This window comes from Osmerus mordax, chromosome 25 (genome assembly GCF_038355195.1).
Source record: "Osmerus mordax isolate fOsmMor3 chromosome 25, fOsmMor3.pri, whole genome shotgun sequence".
In the NCBI taxonomy this organism is placed as follows: Eukaryota; Metazoa; Chordata; class Actinopteri; order Osmeriformes; family Osmeridae; genus Osmerus; species Osmerus mordax.
Window position 1 is genome coordinate 8,354,141 of NC_090074.1, and position 23,586 is coordinate 8,377,726.

General features: G+C 43.9%; 2 protein-coding genes across 5 annotated transcripts in view; one reads left to right on the forward strand and one right to left on the reverse strand.

The window, feature by feature from the left end:
* Positions 1 to 239: 239 nt before the first annotated feature.
* Positions 240 to 4,667, reverse strand: irf1b (interferon regulatory factor 1b). Of its 3 annotated transcripts, none has more exons than XM_067228822.1 (9): positions 4,555 to 4,667; positions 3,797 to 3,888; positions 3,493 to 3,592; positions 3,091 to 3,261; positions 2,780 to 2,820; positions 2,349 to 2,589; positions 2,101 to 2,132; positions 1,719 to 1,839; positions 240 to 928 (listed from the first exon to the last, which is right to left on the reverse strand). In XM_067228822.1, the coding sequence occupies exons 2-9, from the start codon at positions 3,881 to 3,883 to the stop codon at positions 798 to 800; spliced, it is 924 nt and encodes a 307-aa protein (XP_067084923.1). In that variant the 5' UTR covers positions 3,884 to 3,888; positions 4,555 to 4,667; the 3' UTR covers positions 240 to 797. The 3 variants fall into 3 exon arrangements, with proteins under 3 accessions (XP_067084923.1, XP_067084924.1, XP_067084925.1); XM_067228823.1 differs by having other exon boundaries at positions 3,844 to 3,888; positions 4,555 to 4,644; XM_067228824.1 differs by lacking the exon at positions 1,719 to 1,839.
* A 10,001-nt stretch (positions 4,668 to 14,668) lies between these two features.
* The window catches only part of acsl6 (acyl-CoA synthetase long chain family member 6), a 32,283-nt gene continuing 23,365 nt past the window's right edge, over positions 14,669 to 23,586 (forward strand). The window contains exons 1-4 of one of the 2 annotated variants that reach the window (XM_067228793.1): positions 14,669 to 14,715; positions 15,659 to 15,818; positions 22,708 to 22,928; positions 23,343 to 23,457. In XM_067228793.1, coding sequence (XP_067084894.1) covers positions 15,773 to 15,818; positions 22,708 to 22,928; positions 23,343 to 23,457 — 382 coding nt within the window. In that variant the 5' untranslated portion in view covers positions 14,669 to 14,715; positions 15,659 to 15,772. Of the gene's footprint in view, positions 14,716 to 15,568; positions 15,819 to 22,707; positions 22,929 to 23,342; positions 23,458 to 23,586 lie in introns of those variants that run through there. The other variant, XM_067228794.1, reaches the window with a different exon arrangement.

Sequence of the window (23,586 nt, forward strand, 5' to 3'; positions counted from 1 at the left end):
GACTTAGGATCTTACAGATAGCATGCATCTAGCTATTACATTTAGTGGCATTTTAGTAGTCCTAAATGTACATTTCAGGTACTATGAGCAAACATAACTATTGAGGATGATTTCTTTCTTTCCTACATGTTTCTTTTTTTTCTTAACTTTTCCATGAGTACATTTTTCCATGGCAGCACTTAATCAGTAGCCTACTGTACATTAGTTCAATTGTATAGATTACACACATGCAAGATGGATAAACTTAACAGTTTTTATTTCTTGTAGAAAACACACATAATATAGATCTTTGTACATGTATTTACAAATAAACTGATACAACATAAGACAGGAAGTCATTATGATCTTTCCACCAATACACAGAGTTATTATATCAGACAGAGAATCTTGATTCAGCAGGATGACCAAACAGGATAGTTTAATTAACGGAACCTGCTCTTTCACAGTTGACCAGAAATCTCAGAGCAGATAAACTTCAAAAAGCCTCAGGCACATACTACAGTTCAGGACAAGCCCCCAGGTTGGCAAAACTTGGGTCACAAAGGGTTGTGCCGTCTGGTTATCCATATAGCTGTCCGAAGTCAATAGCATCCAAACCTCCCAACTCCGGTTCTACTGTGGCTTCTGAATCAAAGTTTCTACAGACAACATCCTTTGCAGCTAGCACCTGGGCTACTGTCCATCAAAAACAAGCAAGAGATGAGAGTCGACCTTAGGAGTGTCTTGTTATAGGTGGGCGTGAGGTCTCTTGGCCAGAGCGGGCAGATTGGACTAGGGGAGGGGAGGAGGGTGGGGGCTCAGAAGAGGCAGGAGATCTGTTGGGTGTAGCTGGTGTTGCAGTTCCAGTAGTCATTGTAGCCTACAAGCTCATCTGTCGTGGAGAGACCTGGGCTGAGTTCTGTGTACAGTCGCAGTTCTAGCTCCTCTCCTGAGAACACAAGCAGAGATGCACGGTTAGGAAGTCCGAGCAGAGGCATTTCCCCCGGATAACAATCTGTGACATCATACTGCCTATAGTGGGACACATACATCCTTTATATGCATTCAACTTTGAAAGTCCTTAAAACTTGAAAACTAGTTTTCACATACTATCATTATATGACATTTTAATTCAGTAATCCCCTTAAATATTTATAATCTGACATTTTGTTAAACAAATAGGAGGACCTCCTAGATCCTATATAGGTTGTTCGTCAATCACACTGTGTTGTGATTTTGACTATCAAATCTTTGATGGGAGAGCTGAACAGTGAAGAATGGAACTCTGGGCCTTGTTTTGCTATGATACAGTAGAGTCTAGTTACAGACTGGAGATGGTCAGTTAAATAACAAACATATAACCACTGGAACTATCCACAAATCACTAACCATAACCTCAAACAGATTATATATATAAATATGATCATGTAAACTGTATATACTTTGTTGACAAACTATATAGTAGGTCTATGAAAGTAAGTCAGTACACTCTAGAACGTTTCTCCCTGTAAAGTATTGCTCTCCTCCAAAAGCAAATTAATTTTTTTTTACACGTCAAATTGCACCACATCCCTTTGCAACAATAGGGAGATATAAACCTGAAACATTTTGGTCTGCACTAAGATGCTCTGCCATTGAACTACACATATCCCTTCTAACACTAAAATACCATTATTATTCAGTTTGGAGAGTGCAGAGTACCAGACAGCCACGTGGAGGGTTTCAGAGTCATTGTTTACCTGAATTGTTACTCCACTGGCTGGCCGGACTGGGGTACGAGTCTGACCGGCATAGGTCATTGGTCAGGATGCCCTTGCCTTGTGGCCACTGTGTGTGATCTTGCTCCAATTGTTGTGTGATCTGTGAAAAGGCAAAACGCAGCAGTGAGCCGAGTTGTGTTTTGCCCTGCTTAATGGCTGGGGTGGGGGGGATTGGGGGTAAGGGGGGGTTCAACCGGTAAGTAATATTCACGGTTTGACTGTAAACTAACTAACTACCGGTTGAAACATCCAGTTATCTTAGGATACAAGGCAAGCAGAGGTGTTCCTGACAATGAACAATGCAATGACAGAGGGGAGGGGTTTGGTACTGAGTTGAGTTACAGTTGAAAGACAAACCTACCTCAATAATGGCCTCAGCATCCATGTCGTACACTGGAAGGAGGAGGAGGCGGAAGAGGTGAGTTTGGCAGTACAGGTACTGCTTGTTTTTAACATTATACTACTAATATCTCCACTAATACTCTATTACTTGTTCCATTATATATTTTAAACGCTGGGTCCTAGAAGCTACACAGTTAGTTGGAACCGCAACCTCTAACTCACAAACTAATCACATTCAGCCTTCCAAAGATGGGGGTGAGCTTTTACCTGGCGAATGGTCAGGTGACACCTGGAAGGCATAGCGTTGGCTGGTGCTGTCAGCACACACAACATCGATGGACGTGGCGTAGTCTGGTACTTCGGACTCGCTCATGTAGTCACACAGCCCCAGGTGGTCAGTACTATCCACCGTGCTCTCCTGCGTCGTCCTGTCTTCATACTTCTGGGGGCTGCTGCAGGTCTGCTCCGAACTGGTGCTGTCACTGTTCTCCATCCCCTCTGTCTTGACCTTTGAACAAACAAGGACATTTTATATTTTTCAGCTGGAACCCAGCAGGTGCATATATTGATCTGAAACTGGAAAAAGCTAAAAATTTATTATTATTGTAATGTTTATTCATCTGTACACTATAGAAAGAAGAAGAGTTAGAAAGTGAGAGAGAACAAGGCAGTTAAAAGGTAATAAAAGCAACCCTTACCTTTCTCCTCCTCTTTGACTCCTTCACTTTAGACTTCTTATCTGTAAACGTGGAGAAACCAGCCTTTTTATTACAGCCACCATTGCCACCATAGACAATGTAGCAGACTTTTGCAGACAGTGCATTTGCACAATCCATTTGAGAGAGCCTGTGTGTGTGCGCTTCTGTTTGGTTTTGGCGGTGACGTGTGTGTAAGTGTGTTACTGTGAGTTATTGCTGGTTTTGGAGGTAACCACTCAACATGTGTTTGTTTGTGTACTCTTGTTTGGGCTTGTAGGTAAAGTGTGAGTGTGCACATGCTCGATGCTCACCTTTGGTTTTGGCGGTAAAGTGCAGCATCCTGTAGACGCGCACGGCGCCACATCCCCGGTTCACGCTCCGGTCCTTCACCTCCTCGATGTCAGGCAGAGAGTTCATGGCACAGCGGAAGTTAGCCTTCCATGTCTTAGGGTCCGGCTCAGTCTCGTCTTGCCGGAATTTTCCTGGAGAGCGGGGAAAAACAACACACATTAATAATTAAACTCACTGCCATGTGCATTAGTTGTTATGAAAGACACCTTGTTGCTGGTTCACACCAAATAATATTATCTGATCTCCTTCACTTTCCAATGATGACATATCGATTCTATGTTGATTAGCATGTAGCATGTTTGGTATAACATGCTTGCCAAATTACTTCATGCTAGCATGTGGCAGTGTCGACGTGTGCTCACCAGTGTGGATTGCCCACTGTTTGAACAGGCAGGCGTCCTTTTCCATTTCCCAGCCGTGGCGAGCGGCATGTTTCCAAGGGATGGAGAACATCTTCTTCTCCTACGCAAGAAAACAACATAACAAAACAGAAATGAGTCTCTCCATCTCTGTGATGTCTGCATTCATGTGACCTAATCTCCCAGTTACAAACACAGTAGTGGTCTGGGCCTCCTGTTTTCATAATTGAATCCTTATAATATCCTTTACTCTCTATTGCATCATAGGTGAATTGGTGGGTACACCGTATAGCACATATATATATACCTTGTCCACCCACGCCAGCCCTGAGATGGAGTTAGAGTCAATCTTACTCTCCAGCCAGGGTCTCATCCTCATTCTGGTTACAGGCATGGTTCCTGTTGTGGAGAGTAGGGGAGAGAGGAGATAAGAGGAAGAAAGAGAAGGAGAGGATAGGAACTTGACGTTAGACAACCGTGGGAACGTGGGGAGTAAAAAAAACCTAAACCTTTCACATTATTTCTTTAGATTCATAGCATGGTGGTACAGACAGGTTCAGAGCAAGGAGTTTCTAAAGCCGCATGTTCTGCGGCCAAATTAGATCATGCTGTGAATATAACAGAACCTGACTTCGAATAGTATAGTGGCAAAGTCCGTGATATAAATCGGACTGTAACTAATGTGTTGTAATCGTATAAATGCTGTATAGCTTGTTTGAAACATGATCCACATTTTGTAGATAGATAAATCTGCAACACATTCCATAGTAACTCGCGCAGAAATTCTTTTGTTGTGAAGCCCTTCGCAACAGACCACTGACTGCAGGGTAGCAAATATATAACAACTCCGTAATGAAGTTTTTCAAAAAAGCATGCTGCACGCGACAAAACAATGACACGTAATGAGAAGATGCGCGCGTGCACACACACGGCAAGATGGGAGCGACAATAGATACTTTGCAAAGACAGCAGGCTACAATAAAGGCTAAATCAGCTACAGTAGACTACAGTAATTCATATAACGGCAAAAGCTCAATACACTCAATACATTTTCCTTACACTTACAGCGGTTGTAGCGTAGGCCTATTCCTTGTTTAGTAAAGAGGAAAGAAGAGTACGCGCTTGTATTCCCCTTTGCAAATAGTTACTCCTCTTTTAAGCAATATCCAATGAACATGATGGACACACTCTGAGTCGTCTATTTATACATGTTGCATGGTAGGTTGGACTTGGGGCTGGGTTTTCCCCCGCGTGCGATAACATAAGGGCTGAATTTGGCAGGCTTCCACAGCTGCGCGTGGCGCTACAGTCAAAGACCAGAGCGCGCTCTGAGCAGACAGGCTGATTTCCGAGAAATCATGCCGTTGTGAGCTAAAGGCTCCATAGCACCGTGAGAAGGAAGTTCTACTCTTAACAAGACCGCTGTTATGTGCTCCATAACCATTTACTAATATAACACCACCTTTCCCTCAAAATACATTCACATTTTGATGTATAGATAGATTTAGATAGATTGTCGTGTGACTATTAATGTGCATAAATTATTTGAACACTTTTTAACTTGCAATCTTGTATTGCCACTGTGAAACTTAACCTGAACTCAACATTCCAGGTAGGAATGTCCTAATGGTGTAAATACAGTTTAAATAGTTCACATACTTATATATTTATATATAATATTATACAAACATATATACTCCATATATTATCAGTTGTAATTTAAGCCTAAAGGCTGAGATAATTGTGTCAAGAGTTGGGTCAAATTGAATGGGTGTGCATTTTATGCATCAATCCATGTCTGAATTACATCATCACATTCTCCAGAATAAAGCCTCATAATAAATCGCAGCCCTCCAGGAAAGCGTTGCTTTTACAGGAAACGCTGCATTAATATAAACCACCGAGAGAGGGTGCATTTAAACTGAGTTGTGAGCGTTCGCGCTGATGCGGGTGCCACCGTTTAGTATGGTTATAAATATTGAATTTTTTATGAATTCACATGAGAACTTGTGACGATTAAGTTATGTGTAATGCATAGACAAGATTGATTGACCGCTTGTCTAACTTATACACTTACAACAACCCCCCAGTATTACTCCAGGTTGTTCCTCGATAGACTTCGGAAATTCCACAGAGGGAGATGCTCGTGCCAGCGTGGAACCTTGCTCCATATAAGGAATGTAAACGCGCCTGGAGTGCACGCGCTTCTGGAAGGTGGGGTTGGAAGCACGGTATTTTCCTGCGGAGTTTTTTGTGCTTGTAAATCTCTGGGTTTTCCGAGGAGCAGATTGTTATTGTGATGTTAACTTACATTAGACTGGGCACCTGACCAATCGGAATCCCGCGTGGCATGGAGGAAACCCAATAATGTATTTACGTTTTCAAATTAGGCAGATATCCCATCAGATTAGGCTATAGTCTACCTATGTTGTACTTTTATTAGGACGCACAGCTTTTGTAAATCCAAGGGTGACACATTAGTGTGAAGCATTACACATCAGCTGGATACTTGATATGTTGATATCTGTTCGGGCGTTATGATCAAACTGCCGGAAATACATCAATGAGTTAATTCAAAAATAACGTGCATGGTTGTGATATGAAGAGCCATTTGGGTAAAAAGTTAAAAGCTAGTGCTATATTGTTGGATGTCAGTGCAACGTAGCATAGTCTACTATATTGAAGCTTTTTTGAAAGTTCCTTTATAGTTGTTAGTTTGTGAAAAGGATTCTAATAAGATGAAGAATGACTAGGCGGTAAAATAAAAAAACTTGCGGAAGGTGCCAGGATCGCAGAGCTTTTCAAATTACCGTATTCTTTAGATTAAACGTTGCCCTCAAATAAACGCCGCCCTGGAATAAACGTCGCACCAAAAATGAACATTGTGTAATAAACGCCGCCCTTGATTAAACGCCGCACCCAAAAAAACAGAAAAAGGTTATTTAATAGTTTGAATTAAAACACAGTATTTATTACACAAGTAAATCACAAGTGTAGGCTACAATATAAAATGTAATTCGCCACTCGCGAATTCGCCTTTCATCAACCCCAAGTTCGCATGCTACTGCTGGTGGTGAATGCTTTCTACACAGCTTTCTGTTTGAAACCTGAAGTGTTAGAACGTTTCGGCATGCTGCTTCAGATTTCTGTAGTTTGACCTTGTCTATTCTCAGTTTGTCTATGGCCGCACTGCAGCTACAATTCACTAAATCTCTCTTAAACGCTGCCCTCGAATAAACGCAGCACCAAAAATGAACACTATGTAATAAACGCTGCAACGTTTAATCGAAGAAGTACGTAGTACATATTGCATTATAGACAGGATCCTTTAGCGCAGCACGATAGTGAAGGCTACTATACTTTTTGAGATATCGGTTTTCTGGTGAGGGTGTGATTTACATATTTTTTGGGGGGAGCACATATCAAATTATATTACATTAAAGATGATAAACAAAGTAATTATTAAATTAATTAAATACAAAAATATATAGTCAAGTCAATCAAATTTATTTAAAAAGTACCTTTAAAAGGTGCTGTAATGAGGGATAAAACATCTAACATGGTCACCACTTACACATTTGTCTGCTACTTTTTGCCAGCCCTCTCTCCTGGCTTTTACAGACTTTGAGGTGTTCCCTGGTGTTCTGATTAAATCTTCAAATTCAGAGTAACCTTCGAGCAGTAGCGCTTGTAAAACGGCATATTAGGGCCATTGTAAAAAAAAAAAAAATATCATAAATCTGTGAAAAAAAAGTAGGAGATTCTCTGTGATTATAAAGTCACAAAAATTGTGAGAAAGTCTGAATTTCCAAGATTAAAGTCGTAAATGTGCGAGAAAAAAACTTACCTGGCATTATAAAGTCGCAAATTTTGAATGTTTTTTATTTATTTTTTCAAGGAACCTCATCGCTGAACTTTGTATGGTCAACCTCATCATTTACGGATGGGCGGGCGCACAGATACGCACGGATACGGATGGATAGACTTTGTTTATGGTTCTCCGTAGGCTGTGGGTGCTGAAAACAATTCACCGCCAGAAGAGTAGGTGGCGCAACAGTTTTTTGTAAGTCGTCGTCGAGTGTTTATTTACCTAGGTTATCGAGAAGTCGGAGCAAATTTACAAATTAGCCGTCTCATCAATAAAATACACACATTTTCAGCGACTACACTGCCCATTTCTCGTCACATTTTAATTCAGATGCTGATTTACATGTACTGTTTAGCTGAAATATGAATTCTAAAAACTTACAGCAATGGCGGTCAAAGGATTCTGTTCGTCCTGTTTATCAGGACGAACAGAAGCCCCCGCCCCTGACGCAAGCGGTTCTTAATACTGACCAATCACAGCCAAGGGGGTCTCCGTAGCTCTCCGTAGCTCTCCGAAATTACGACGGACAGTTAGAAAATTCAGGAGGTGTACGTCAAGGTGTACGAGGGCTGACGGAGAGCTCGTTCCACGGAGACGAGGGCGTTCCCATGTGTCCGTTTTTCGAAAAACGCAGAAGCATATATCGGCCTTAAGTCTCTGAATACAAACATGCCATAGTGTCAGAAGTCATGGATCCCTTGGTTTGTATTATTGAAAGGCTTAGTAGGCATTTTATTTGTTCAATTACATAGCGGGTCAGTTATTATTTAACACACACAAATCCAATGTACACACATGGTGTTACACTGAACCACCCACATACATAATTTGTTTGTGATGAAGCTCAAGATATGTCATGATGGGAAATGTTGCAGAACCTGTATGAGCATGTTGTCTTTTTCTCCCCCTTATAGGGATGTATAACACACTACGTGACTATAACTATAATTTAGCGTGCATGATATAATCTGTACCTTCACAATAACATACCTGGCAGGGGCTCAGCTTTAGAAAATTCAGGAGGTGCACGTCAAGGTGTCCGAGGCTGTCCGAGGGCTGACGGAGAGCTCATGGAGGGCGTTCCACGGAGACGAGGGCGTTCCCATGTGTCCGTTTTTCGAAAAACGTAGAAGCATATATCGGCATTAAGACGCTGCGCTCTTCTTGTCACGGCCACAGCCGTGCCCCCCCCCCCCCATTTTTGGTTTTGCCCTGCTCTAGTGTTTCCCTGTGTCTGTCTTATTAGGTGCGTTCGACATGAACTGACTTCATGCCGCGCTGCAGCCGGCTGCAGGCGGCTGACTTGAAACAGTGAATTCTGGTTAGACTTTTTGTCCGACTTGAGACGGCGCCGAGGCTAGGTCACTGTGACGTAGCCATCAAAGTACCGTGAGATCGATTCGAGAACTGCCGGCTGTGTAGCCGAGCGCATTTTCTCAAGAGCAACTGCAAGGGTTCTAATGACGACACAGCTATTTCATGATTGGCCAGACTCACACATGACAACTTTGACGCGTGTTTTGTAATTATTCTGACACCTTCAGTTTTGCCAACGTTCAAATCCGGACCAAACAGTTTAATTGAATAAAAAATTTGTTGAAGAAAGGGTTTTAGTCCGCCTCTTCACTAACGGAAAGACTAAGTTTAATTATAAATAAAGTTAAGTAAGCAAACAGCGCTTGATCGGCCATGACTGACGTCAACGCAGGAAACCACGAGAAGCTGGAATGTCTGACTTTACAGAGCTGTTTTCAACTCCTCCCCGATTGCAAGCGGCTACTCTCGCCGGTCGTTTCATGCAGCCGCAGTCCATGTCGAACGCACCTATTGTCTTCACCTGTGTCTCGTTGAGTGGTTTCAGTTCTCACTTTGAGCTGCAATTCTTGTATGAAAAGTGCTATATAAATAAAGTCTTACTTACTCGTTAGTCTCATTGTGTCCATCTGTGTCTTGTTTGGTTCTGTGTTTAGGTTCCTGTTTTGTGTCCAGTCTTTGTCTTGTCCTTACCCTCATTACCATGTGTACCTGGTCTGTTTTTCCCGTTTGATGAATAAACCCTTTTTTTGTTACTATAACTGGCTACCTCTCCCGCGTTTGGGTCCTACTCCCCCACACACACACACCGTAAGAAGGACAAGACCTACAATGGACCTTACAGGTTCCCTCAACCCTTTCATAGGGACCCGTCTTGCCCTCGGTGGACCCCGAAGTATGGCTGGGCGATATATCGAATATTAGTGATAATATCGCAATAATTTCGACAATGACAAATTAGAAAATATCGTGAATATCGAATATTATTATAATATATATATTTTATGCTGGTCCTTGTGTTTTAAGATCACCGTCTGGCTCCTCTCCACACAGACACACACAAACACACACACAGACACCGTTTGTGCACATGCTCACAAAGAGTATGTGCACAAACTGAAAATTGCACTTGCACAGGCACTCTCTTTTTGTCCTTTCACATAAGGACCTCTGCATGAATTGTTCCATGTGAGGTCCATTTTGTCACGTTGCAAGTACCTTGTTACGGCAACTGCTTAAATTTGCACTACACATTTTTTACTTTGTAACAATAGCTGTTCTATCAACATTTACATTTATTCATTTAGCAGACGCTTTTATCCAAAGCAACTTCCAAGAGACAGCTTTACAAAAGTGCATAGGTCACTGATCACGACAACGAGATAGCCCCAAACATTGCGGGTAGCCAAAACATGAAGCATACATTGTGAAAAAACAAATAAGTGCCAAAGGGAAGAACCATAAGCATGTAGTTGGGACCGGGCGCTCTTGAGAAGTGGGACCACCAGACGGTTGTCAGAAAAAGACTGTAGGTGGAGGGTGGGGGTACAAGGCTGGAGGAGAGACTTGCAGTGCAGTCCCGTTAACTGCTCGGAAGGTCAGTACCAGGGTCTTCAATCTGTCTGAATCTATCTAAATTGTTTTTGTTGTTTTCTAATGGGGGCAAAAAAAAATCATGTTTTTTTATTATTTAAATGCAAATGCAAACATATAGAGATATATATCGAATATCGTTTTTTTTTAAATATCGATATATTTGATTTATTTATTACCCTACCCCAAAGTGTGCAGCGGAGACCAAGACCTGGCTCCTACCCCGACTCCAGACCCAGCCCGAACCCCGACTCCAGCCTGGGTCATGTCCTGTCCCCCTGCCTCCTTCCTGCCCTGTGCCCCTGCCTTCTCCGCCCGAGGACTTCTGGCCGCCGCCTCCCCCTGCCCCTGTGTCCGCACCCTTCATCTGTGATGTAAAGTGATGTACTTTATTTTCGTGAACCACTTCACGAAACCACTCCACTTTCCTAGCAATTCACACAGTGTCGAGTGAGATCAGTTGTTCAGCTTAGTCGAGATCAGCTAAACGCTGTAGCAATAATGCAGCTCAACGCTACTATGTAGTCTATAATAGCACCTCAACATGGAAATTATTTTAAGGCATCTCAAAGCGCTTATCCAAACAACGTCAAGCACTAGCCTGGTCCTAGCTAGACTCTCATACCTTTCCTTGAAGGCGGGTTGAAGTTTAAAGCTAATGGATCTGCCCAGAGCCACTCTGGATCTGCCATAACCAATCGCTAGCGTTCGCCTTAGCCAACTCCTTCACCATTAACGGAGCCAGCTGGAAAATCAAACTATTCCCGAACCCCGTGGGGAGGAGGGCTACAACATCATGGCCACCAACAAAACTCAGCACAGATTGTTCTTGCTCTGGCTCTAACTTCTGGATATTCGGCAGCGTTACCACAACAGACCGAATGGCTTCGCTCGCACCTTTCTCCGCCGCCATTACTGAACTAGAACTCAAACTAGGGCGCGACATCAACGTCATCTTTCTCATCCACTCATAGGCGGAAATCCTGGGGGGGGACAGGGGGGACAAGACCCCCCCATCCTTGGAAAAATAGGATTTGTCCCCCCCAATAAATCACTCTAAACATAAGGACATTCTAATAATATACATTTAACATAATACAATGTGTTACAGTAGTAATTTTGGTGTCTTTTTTTTTTGGCTCTTGAGAAAATGTCATATAATTGTCCCCCCCCAAAATTGATAGCAGATTTTCGCCACTGCATCCACTCCCTCTGTTCGCTGATTGGACCGCCAATGTTTCTGGCAAAAACTGACTGCCCAGACTTAGTACAGAATAAAAATGAAAATCGAGCGGAAGTACGTAGGAGGGCAGAGCCAGGCTAGCCACGCACCTCCTTGTGTTCTGTAATGGACACATACAACTAGAACTTTGCACAATGCCAGGTTCTCGAGATAATCGTGGGAATCTCGATGCCCTAAAATCCCATTATAAAACCACACACATTCTTGATGCCTTGCATTATTAGATAGATTATTTACATTTATTCATTTAGCAGACGCTTTTATCCAAAGCGACTTCCAAGAGAGAGCTTTACAAAGTGCATAGGTCACTGATCATAACAACAAGATCAACAATAAACATTGCGAGTAGCCAAAACATGAAGCACACATTGTGAACAACCAAAGTAAGTGCCAAAGGGAAGAACCATAAGAGCATGTAGTTAAACAAGTTACAATTAAACAACATGAACCGCTATAAGTGCAAGTGTACCTGTGGAAAAAAGCAAGCAACAGTAATAAAAACAATATATCACAGCGAGAACAAAAATTTTAAACAGTTACCACTAACCACAAGAGCAACAAGTCTCTAAGCAAGAGTCATTGTGATCCTTGAGGAAACTAACATCGGGTCAAGCGAACCATTCCTAAGTACCGTTGTACTCCCGGAACAAGTGCGTCTTGAGCCTTTTCTTGAAGGTGGAGAGACAGTCAGTATCTCTGATGGAGGTGGGGAGTTGATTCCACCACTGGGGGGTCAGACAGGAGAAGAGCTTGTGTTGGGACCGGGCGGTCTTGAGCGGTGGGACCACCAGGCGGTTGTCTGAAGAAGACCGTAGGTGACGGGTGGGGGTGTAAGGCTGCAGGAGAGACTTGATGTAGACGGGTGCAGTCCCGTTCACTTCTCGGAAGGTCAATACCAGGGTCTTGAATCTGATACGGGCCATGATAGGTAGCCAGTGGAGAGAGATGAGGAGCGGGGTAACATGGGAGCGTCTGGGTAGATTGTAGACCAGGCGGGCCGCTGCGTTCTGAATCCTCTGAAGAGGGCGGGTTGCACATGCTGGGAGACCAGCGAGCAGCGAGTTGCAATAGTCCAACTTGGAGAGGACAAGTGCTTGGACTAGCAGCTGGGTGGAGTGCTCAGACAAGTATCTCCTGATCTTCCGGATGTTGTAGAGGGTGAATCTACACGACCGGGAGACCGCAGCAATGTGGGCCGTGAGGGAGAGCTCGTCGTCCATGGTAACCCCAAGGTTCCTGGCAGAGGATGAAGGGGTCACCGTCGCAGATCCCAGGGTGATTGAGAGATCGTGGGAGATGGAGGGTTTAGCCGGGATAATGAGAAGTTCTGTTTTGGCGAGGTTCACATAGTTCCTGTAAAGTTTGCATTATTTCATGCTCTTACAACAATTCGGCCAGCCAGCCAGGGTGTGCACCTTCTCAATTAGGAAAATGTAGTTGTTTTTTTAAGTCAGAACTTTATTGAACAGTGAGAAATGTACGTTGCAAACATGAATGGCTTAGTAAAAATGGCTTAGTAAAAATCTCTTATAAATATCTTACAATTTTCCATAAAATTCTTTTTTTAAAGAGAATGGGTAGCCTTCAAAAATGTATTCGTAAGAGCTTGCTGGATTGAGATGTTAGGCAATATCAGATTAGTGAGAGCTAGTTCATTCTCCAAGAGTTATAGAAGATAAGGATTTCCATTACTTTGTCATAAACCCTTTCAATCAAGAGAGACCTGGGATGAGTAAGTGATGTTTATTTACAGAAATTATAAATGTATTACAAGTGTTTGGAGCTTAGACCCCATGGGGAATTATTGAACAAAGGGCGCCTGCCCAGCATCCGAAGAAGAATCCCCCATGGAGTCCAGACACTGGTGGTCGTGGCGACAGCCGACGACCGAGCCAGAGTAGTCGAAGAACAGTGATAAAGGTACCGGGTGGCGACGGGGAGGTGGAGGGTCGCGCACTTTGATAGCATGGACAAACTAAACAGGGAGAGAAACGTATTTAAAGGCACGGCATAATTGTGATAGGCTGACAGCTACGAGGAAGATTCGACACTGCTAATTGATAGACGAGAGCGCTTTTCGATACTGAAACCCAGATGAAAGTAGAGCGTTCTTAGCGGGGGGAGTAAGTAGTGAAACATTATCGTGTATGCCCGCGTGCAGGGATCGGTCTTGCCTGACTGAACTTGCGCTAACCTTCATAAGACATTTTAATTAAAGACTGGTGGATGGCTTTGATAACAATATCCTGTTTTCGGTAATTTCTCTTACATTTAGAACAGAAAATCTCAAAGGGTATAAGGATTCCTGTATTTTCCAAAAGGTACATCACAGACAACCTGTTTGTTTCTTTGGGAAGTTCTCAGTGGCGCATTAAGGGCTTCAATTTGAGTCTTGGAAAACCGAGATCCTGTCAGCGCAATTTTGAACGTCCGGTCTTGCACAGTAGTGTCTCACCATGATCCGTTCTTCATAATAAAGTCAATGCAGTCTTTGACGTAAGAAAAAATAAATGGAGACCTAGTTTCCCCATTTGGATTGGTTTCCAACTAAGCAAAATTCAGCAGAAAAAAAAAACTATGAAATAGCTAGTATTTTGAGCCAGGTTTGAGAACAGAAACAAATTATGGAGGAAGATAGTTTGGGATATTTTGGAATTAATCGAATAAAATCAGCCGGAACGAGCCAGATGCCAAAACGGAAATGCAATACCACCAAGATCCATCGGGGCCTTTGCTTTGAGCCGAGGAGCAAGGGTGGGTGCTTGGCTTGTGCATACAATCTCCACAAGACCATCTGCTTTGGCAGATCAGTTGCAGTAGATCAGGTCAAACATTCAGGGCTGCTGCCCCCTTCATCACTCCAAGAAAGGGAGGGCGAGCGGAAGGGAGGGAAGGTGAGGAGGGGAGATAATGCATGAGGGGAGGCCCTAGACAGCTACCACTGTTTTTTAAGTCATCTGTGCGTGCCCACCTGCCTCCCTCTCCTCCACCACCCTCCTCTCATCCCTCCATTTCATCTTAAAAGAGAGGCCCTCATTAGTGACTTCTCCGTGAAACATACAGCCTTCACAGATAACAGAGGGCAGCTTTAAAACATATTTGGACTCTGCTTATGTTCTTTCTCCCTATAGACTGCTGAGAAGGAAGTAGCAAGTGGCATGACAGGAAGTAACAGATGGGAGGTCCTGACCGTGATCCCCTGGATAAGGTCAGTCATGTGCTTGCTGACACAATAAGGTAATTACAGCGGGTGGAGCTCGTATAAGCGTTCAAGAATCAGAAGCACTAACGCTTAAACGACCACAAAATCTTCAGGTAAATCTGTAATTTAAAACAAAAAAATTAAATCTGTCATTTAAAAAGGAAATAGCACTCTAAACTGCGAGCAGAGCAACCTACTTTTTAAACGCAAGCTGCTCCGTCTCACAGCTGCGTAATGCGGTATTGCGCCCTCTCTGGTCAAATAGGTAGGAGAGGAGAGTTTTCAAGGTTAGAAAGATAGGAGGAGACTGGCGTGTACCACATGACGGGGTAACTGTGGGTCAAACAGCTTCTGCTGATACTGTAATAGTGTATCAGTAGGATACAAATATTATTACCCTCATACATGTCAACCCTCTTCTAGACCCCTAACTGAACGCATTTATGTTTAAATAATATTAGGACGTGACAATGTCATAGGCTAGTTGTCTAACACTTATAGGCTGTTAAGATTATTTTAATCCTTTATAGCACGAATTGTTATCAGGCATTAAACATTTAACTGAAATGTGATATGTCCAATCAGTTTTGCGAATTAGTACATTGATCAAATTGTATTGAATATCTCCTAATATTATGCCATTATAGATTAAAGCTGCAAGTGTAAGACACCGGTGAGCCCCCTCCCCCATCCCAGTAACCTTCCTCGGGAATCGCGCATCTCCTCCGACGTAAGCGCTTTAATTTCGGTGGTGTAGGCCGTTGCGCAGGGTAGCCAAGCCTACACTGTAAAATTACTGATGTCGTGAAGGATGCTGCTATAGGCTCATTCAATCCTAATTTACGCGGAAGGGAATACAATCTCTGCTCTTAATTGTACGCATCCCCGATAAAATAGTAATCTGTGTTCACGCTGAACGTGAAACCGGCTCATTTGTATTATCACCCAGAGGCTCTCCGTTAAAGCTCCCTTGGTTGCCGGTGTGCCGCCGCAGTGGATGTTGCAGTTGTGAAGTTCCTTCGCCCGGCCTGTGTGCTGCGACAGCAGACTCAATGAGAAAGACATGCTTGCCTTCGTTCTGGTCTCTGGGTCAATCTGGATTCTGTTAGGTGAGTTTTACACTCGTTTGCCTGTTTTTGATTCTTGCTCATAAAGCTAAACTGTCAGGGTAATTTTATTTCACCTGTCTTGGGGAAGAATCAATATAGCCTTATCAGTGACTTGCTTGTCTCCTATAACCCATCTTTCACTTAACTATCTACTTTCACGGCACGGCTAATTCAGGCTTGATAAAATAGAATGAGAGTGATATCTATTAGCAAGTTACAGTCATTCGTTTATGGCCTAGTGCGAACAGGCCTAGTCCAAAAGTGGATATTATCCACTTGCTAGGCCCGGTCTCATGCTGCAGCATACGGTTTAACCAACATGATGAATATGTCCTGATGAATACCGGAGAAGAACTGCTCAATATTTTTTAAAGTAATTTTCAATTGATTTAGTACAATACAGGAGGCTGGGCACTACTTTAAGTAGACTGTAGGCGTGTGTATTATAATTAGGAAATTTGTGGCACCCATGGTCTCAGGTTATGGCTCAAAACCTCTGAACGCAAGAATGTTAGCCATGTCATTGTCGCCTATTGTTACTTATGTAGGATTAGAAACGGATTTTGGAATTACATACAAATCAAATACTGTAAGATATGCATTGGGAACAGTTGTAGTTAATGTCACATGCCATGCTAAATATGCATCCTTTTTCTATCGACCGGCTGTTGAGGTCGTATTAATCTAACCCAACACGGGAATTTAAACGCTCATCTGTCCACCTTTTTAACCAACATCATGCTAGCCATTCAGCTACCAAAGTCTTTGTTCCCAATGAATCGATCTGTTTATTTAATAGTCTTTAAGAGATGTTTATAACGGTTGCACATTTACCCTATATGGTTGCATACGATTAAATCCAGTTAGCAACGTGGCAGAATGGTTGCCCATACATCACACATCCACTCAACAGTGGGGGGTTGTTCCAGTGTGACGCGGATCCTCACGCGTTGCAGCAGGCATAGGTGATTGGACGGAGCTGTCCACAGGACAAGGGGTGCTGAAATTCTGCGGCCGGCCAGCTCGAGCGCATGTCGGACTCTTATACCGGGTAACGTTCTTTGCAGAAGGCCTTTCCACCGAATGCTACTTTCAGGGGTGTTTTCCGTCGTACGTTTTTATAATATTCCATTTACGGAATCGACTCAGCAGCCTGCTTATGATGAAGTGAGATAGGCAATCAAGATCCCTTCGTGCTAATTGTCTTCTCAAAGCTTTGACTCTAACCAAGTCCACTCCAGCGTTGAATGCAATGCCGCCTCTCGTATTGAATAATTTAGCTACAGTGACCATCTGATGATGTAGGCAGACTTGTAAATCTATTATTTCACTCTGTTCAATAATTTAACTGAAAGAGGCTTGACAGAGATAGCCTACATAAACATTCCGTTGGCCATGTGGTATTTAAACTTTTGTTTAGCGTATTGTATAAACAGGATAATGATGGGGTTTTTGTTCCGTTTGAATAAGTTACCTGGGCTGTTCTGACTGAGTGAATACATTGAGGTGGGCTTTGGTTGATAATTATATGTGTCATAGAGGACATAGCTGTGCAATTAGAATTCAACGAGAATATGTAATAGTAATTAACTTGTAACTACAAAGTTATATAGTCGGATACGATGAGAGAGAGTGAGCTCTTTAGACCCGGATATTGGGCTGCATTGGCAAATGTGTAAAAGGGCTGAATAAGGGCTTCCTCCCTTTTATCTTTTCCTCCCTTGTTTCTTTCCTTACTCACATTTTTATATTTCTCATAGTCTAGCTGTATATCCCTCACTCCTCTGCTCCCACATATGATTTACATAACAGTTTATATTTACCATTGGTTGTGGGGAAGTATAACTTTAATGAAGGGGAAGCAGCTTTCATATTTATTGGTAAATTGGGAACTAGTTCTAATGCTGTTTGCAGAGCTTGTTTGTTTGTCCTTGGGACGTGAGTGTCTGTTGTTAAAGTTAGCTAGCTTTGCATGTATGTTTGCATGTGTGTGTCTGTTTGTGTGTTTCTGCTTGTGTGAGTGTATAAGTGTGTGTATACGTGTGCATTTGTGTGTGTGTATGTGTCTGTGTGTGTGACTGTTTGTGTGTGTCTGTGCATCTGAGGTTGTACATGTGCATCCTGAGGCCTATGTGTCATGTACTGAAGAATGACAATGCTAGCTTAGAGAGAGGAGAGGGAGGGAGAGAGCGCGTCTGGATGGCAGGGGAAGGAGGGAGGGAGAGAGGGAGAGAGGCAGATTGACTAGCTAGAGTGTCTGCTGAGGGTGGTGTGATACGGTGGCCAGCCAGGCACAATCCTAGGCTAAATCGCTTCTCTCTGTTCTTCTCGCTTGTCTCAGCGTAATCTTGCTGTACGCAAGGGAGGGAGGGAGTAAGGTTTTAATCACAATTCTAAAGAGGGAAGTTGAAATATCTAGCCTGAGAATACAGACACCCAGCTCCTGCTCCCTCTCTTCCCGGACGGCCTGTAAGTGTTTCCAACCCGTTGGCAGGCGCTAGCATGTTTCGTACTCGTCTAGTCACACAGCTGCTCATGCTGCTGGCTGGTGCTGTAGGAACATGCCTGGCTAGTCTTAGAGAACATCCCCTCACACCTGCCTCCTCTGCTCTGCTCTCCTCCACTCAGCTCAATTCCTTTCTACTCCACTCTGCTCTCCTACACTGCTCTGCTTTTCTCTTCTCTACTCTCCTCCACTCTGCTCTTTAGTATTCTACTTTGCTTTGCTTTGCTCTGCTTTGCTCTGCTTTGCTCTGATCTGCTCTCCTCGTCAGTTTCTCTCTTTTGCTATTTTGCTCTATTATCTATTATACTCTTCTCAACTCATTGTCTCTTCTCGGTCACAGCTCTCTTCCACTCCTTTGTCTCTTCTGTACACAAACTTCACGAAAACATGGAGAAGAAGTGGGGTCAGTAGGGGAAGAAGAGACTGAACTGAAAGAAAAGAGAGAGAAGGAGAGACAGAAGGAGGGAACGAAAACGGAGAGAGAGAAGAAATAGAAGAGGGAAAGAGAAGGAGAGACAGAGAGAAGGAGAGACTGAGATGACTTTAAATAGCTGTGGCAGAGCAGGGGGTTGGTTTAGCACGTCCGTCTCCGGGAGAGCAAGGCATAATCTCCCTCGCCAGCAGAGCCTAATTGCTGCTGACGCTCCGCAGATGGGGAGGGGGTTGGGCGGAGCCTGAATTTAAGCCTCTATGGGCACAGGAAGTAAACCCCCACGCCATTCACTTGCCCTCGGTGTCTCTGGCCAATAGGAATCCTCCGTACAGTATAACCCTTCATGTATCTAGCCTGTAGGAACCTTGCTTGTAAATTTGATCTAGCCTAGGAGAGGTTGTTGCGGGTATCTGCAACTGTCCAGCCATTTGTCTCAGCCTTGGTATGAGAATAACAGTGCCATGCCTGTCCAGGCGTGGCACAGCGCCAACATCTGTGGATTATGGCTTTGGTTCTACAAATTAAGAGCCCTGTCTGTTATTGGTCTGTCTGATGGCGGTTGCTGCTGTGGATGATGTGTGGTGCACTATGGGATATGATGGTCTTGGCAAGAAAGAGGCTATTAGCCTTCAGCTAGAGCTAGCTCTAAAGATAGCTGGTTCTGAGCTGCGTGTGTGTATGTGCGAGAGAGAGAGAGAGACAGAGAGAATGAGAGAGAGAGAGCGGGTATGTGTGTCCAGGTTACTATAGGACAAATAGTGTACAGTGTTCAGTTTCTGAGTGTGAAAGAGAGAGAGAGCGAAAATAGATAAAAGAGGTAGTGTATTTGTAAAAGAGAAAAAATAAGAAGGGACATAGTTCATGTTTGTTAAAGTGAGGAACTGAGAGAGAATGGGGGAGAAAGGAACAGACTGTCTTGGTTGAAAGGAAAACACAAGTAATGTGACGATGAGCTTCCATAGTGGTAGGAGGGTGGAAGAGGGCTTCCACACACACATACGCACACACACACATTACAACACCCTGGAATGTACCGTCACAAGTTGAGTGAGTGTATACCCACCTGTTTGTCAGTGGGCTGTGTTCCTTAGAAGAGCCAATAGAATTTACATGATTTATACACTTCCCACTAGTCAATGTGTGTGTATGTGTCTTGTGTGTGTGAAGGTGGTGAGTGTGTGTATCTTGTGTGTGAGCGGTGTCGCCTGCCATTTTTGCCGGGGGGCTACAGCCCCAAACCTTTTGAGTGTAGCTCTGAATATAATTTTTATACCTCAACAAAAACATTTGTAACATGCTGTAACAGTCTGTCAAATTAAATGCAGTGTCTCTAACATGTCAGTAAATGTCTCTAGCTCTAACTAACTGTCTGAGGTGGTGTGGGTCTGATGGTCCACGACTAGAGAAGAAATGGCAGAATGCAGGCAAAAACGGGGTATTATAGGATTTTTCCAAAAGAGTTAAGAAATGTTAAAAAAACTTTTGAAATTGCCTGTTGATTTATAATATAATTGGATTTGGCACCTACAGTCATGATAACAAGTCAGGTGGCTGAGCGGTTAGGGAATCGGGCTAGTAATCTGAAGGTTGCCAGTTCGATTCCCGGCCGTGCTAAACAACGTTGTGTCCTTGGGCAAGGCACTTCTCCCTACTTGCCTCGGGGGGAATGTCCCTGTACTTACTGTAAGTCGCTCTGGATAAGAGCGTCTGCTAAATGACTAAATGTAAATAACAACTAGTCTAACGTAATGTTTATATTAGCCTATATAAAACACACAAAAAACTCAAATTAATCTTAATTACGTTTTTTGCTCGAGCATTGTCTATTGATGTCCCTAGCTGAGGTCATGTAAAGGTGAGTCAAGGTCATATGTTAGGTTTGGGCTGAGCCCCGAATGTTAACATCTGGCTACAACCCTGTGTGTGTGTATGCGTGTGTGTTTATGTGTGTGTGTGGAGGTGTGTGTGGGTGTGTGAGTACTGGTACACACATTGTATTGTCCTGATGAGGTGGAAGAGGATTTCTCCTCTGCCTTGGCTAAAGCTAAGGACAGCCTCTGTAACTCTCTCTCTCTCTCTCTGTCTCTCTCTGTCTCTCTCTCTGTCTGTCTCTCTATCGCATCTGTTTGTCCCACAGACACAGGCACACACTTAGCCTGAAAAGCTTTGTCAGTAGATAAAGAAAGCTGCTATTTATAGTCAAGAAGAATATTGCATGTTCCTTAGCCTCCCACCCCACGGAACCCTTTCACAAACACACACACACACACACATACACACATACACACACACACACACACTACCTCATTCTCCATGGGACTCTCCTGAGTCCGCAGTATTACAGTAACACGTAAAAGTGTGAGCAGCCCAGACAGAAGTCTTCTTCACTGCTCATATCCTGGAGCATATCCTTGATGCCCACTTGGGTGCTTTTCTTTAATACTCCAGGACCATTAGATCATGTTGATTCTGAATGACACACCTGACATGACCAACCAATAATTTTTTTTTGTGCATCATTCCCCTCCCCCCCTCTTTCTGATAGACAAAGCCTCTCACTCACAGACACACACTCATACACATGCTCTGGCAGTTGTGGCCAGGGCCGAAGTGGGACCCATTTTCAGCCCGGGAGTGTAATGACCAAAACCAGCCCATCCCCACCAGGGCCCGAGCCATATGTTGTAAACATTCGGGGCTTAGCCCAAACCTAGGACCTAGTCAAGGTTTTGATATGAGCAGAAATCAAAACTTCACAGGAATGCGAGTGCGCATTGCGCACGAGCAAACAAGATTCTTTGCATTCATTTCAGTGTAAAACTGTTTTTTGAGCTTTATGTAATATAAACATTACGTGGACTCACATTGTTATATTTGCTGGAAATTACAACCCAAAGTTTTACCTGAAAGATTCGGGGCTTTTGAGAAAACATATTTTTCCCACCCTTGCAGGAACCTAGATTTATGAAGTGACAGATCTTTCTTTTTTTACCTGGCTTTTTCAGTTTCAGTTCCCCACATACAGTTGTATTTGGTGTGTGAAAAAACAAAGATAAAGCAGGCGATCTGCCAGCCCAATTTATGAGCGCGCAAAGCGGCCCACCGGGAATTCTCCCGATTCTCCTGATGGCCACTCCGGGCCTGGCTGTGGCTTGGCTCTTTGATCCGTTTCATGGATGAAAAGTATCAAAACTAGTGATGTTCATGTCTTGAATGATGTTCACCCGTGTCAGACAACCTAGTCGTGATCCCGCGTACCTACACGAGTGCTTAACTGTATTGTGGTCCAGTGACTCATTTAAAAACAAGTGCGTGTGTCTGTGTGAATGTGTTATGTGTGATTGTATGTGTGCCTATTTGTGTGTTTGTTAGTGTATGTCTGTGTGTGAGTGAAACAAAAAAACTCAGTGTCTGTTTATCTGGTGTTTGCTTCTCTGTATCCATGAACTATGGATACCTGGGGCTGTGCTTCTTATTGGTTGTTGTGGGTGGTACTGTGCATGAGTCATTCCATAGGGATGAATGAGAAACATTCATTTATGCATGACCACAAGAAGTTAAAAAAAAAAGTTCCGTCCTGGTGTGACTTGGTTGTGTGTGTCAGCAATATTGGCACCTCCGTTATCAGGCCTAGATCTTCTGTGGCTTGAAGTTAACAAGCCAGGGCTGAGTATACTGTATGTTTTTACCAGTCTGACCTCATTCTCTCTTCCTGTCTCTTTTAAGATCTCCCCCTCTCTACTCTGACTTCCTGTCCCGCACCTCCTCTCTCTTTCACTCTGCATCCCTCTCCTCCCCTTTCTGTCTACCGTTTCCTGCCTCTCTCTGTCTCACTCACTCATTTCTAATCTTAACTTAACGGCTCAATCTTCCTTTTCTCCACCTCTACCTCTCCACCTCCCTCTCCTCCTTTTCTTCACTCCCCCCCCCCCCCCCCCCCCCCCCCCCAGAGCTGAGTTCCACCCTGATGGAGAGGATGCAATCCCAGGACCTCCTCAGTACCCTGCGTCTGCCCGAGCTGGATGACCTGGGCCAGTTCTTCCGATCACTGCCCACCTCCACGCTGGTGGGCATCGGGGCTCTCACCGCCGTCCTCGCCTATTGGCTGGCCACACGGCCCCGCCCCATCAACCCACCCTGCGACCTCGCCCACCAGTCGGAGGAAGTGCCAGTAAGCAAGCTGAGGGGCGTGAGGTGTCTTGGAAGCGTCTTGCGGGATTATGGTCTTTTGTGTGGGAATGTGATCCGCACACACACGTGCACACAACCACACTAGGGTTTAGTTTCAGTATGCGTTTCCTGTGTTCTTGTGCTTCGTCTGGTTGTGAGCCATTTCTTCACATGCTCAGATCCACACAGACTCATTCATTAAGAATCCTCACAGGAAAACGAGAGAGAGCACTTTGAAGAAGTCTTAATCATGAGTCTATAAACTTTAGATTGAGTCTGCAGTAAGTCAGTGTTTTTTCCATAACCAGAGCAGGAGAACAGTGCAGTGGATCAGTACACTTACTCTGCCTAACAAGTTTTTTTTCCCTGCCTACCCTCACACCCATTTCACGCGCCTATCCCTTCCCCCCCTCAGTGTGAGGATGGGGGCCGCAGGTCCATGTTGGGGGACAGTCCTAAGCTGCTGACACACTACCATGAGGACGCCAAGACCATGTACGAGGTCTTCCAGAGAGGCCTCCACATATCTGGTGGGTTCACACGCACACACACACACATGTAACGAGTGTCTAACTTTAACACCACTACAGAGAATAATAATTTGATCAATGGGAAATGTATCAGAATATGTGGTTCTTTGGAAAGATGGTACTGTTTGC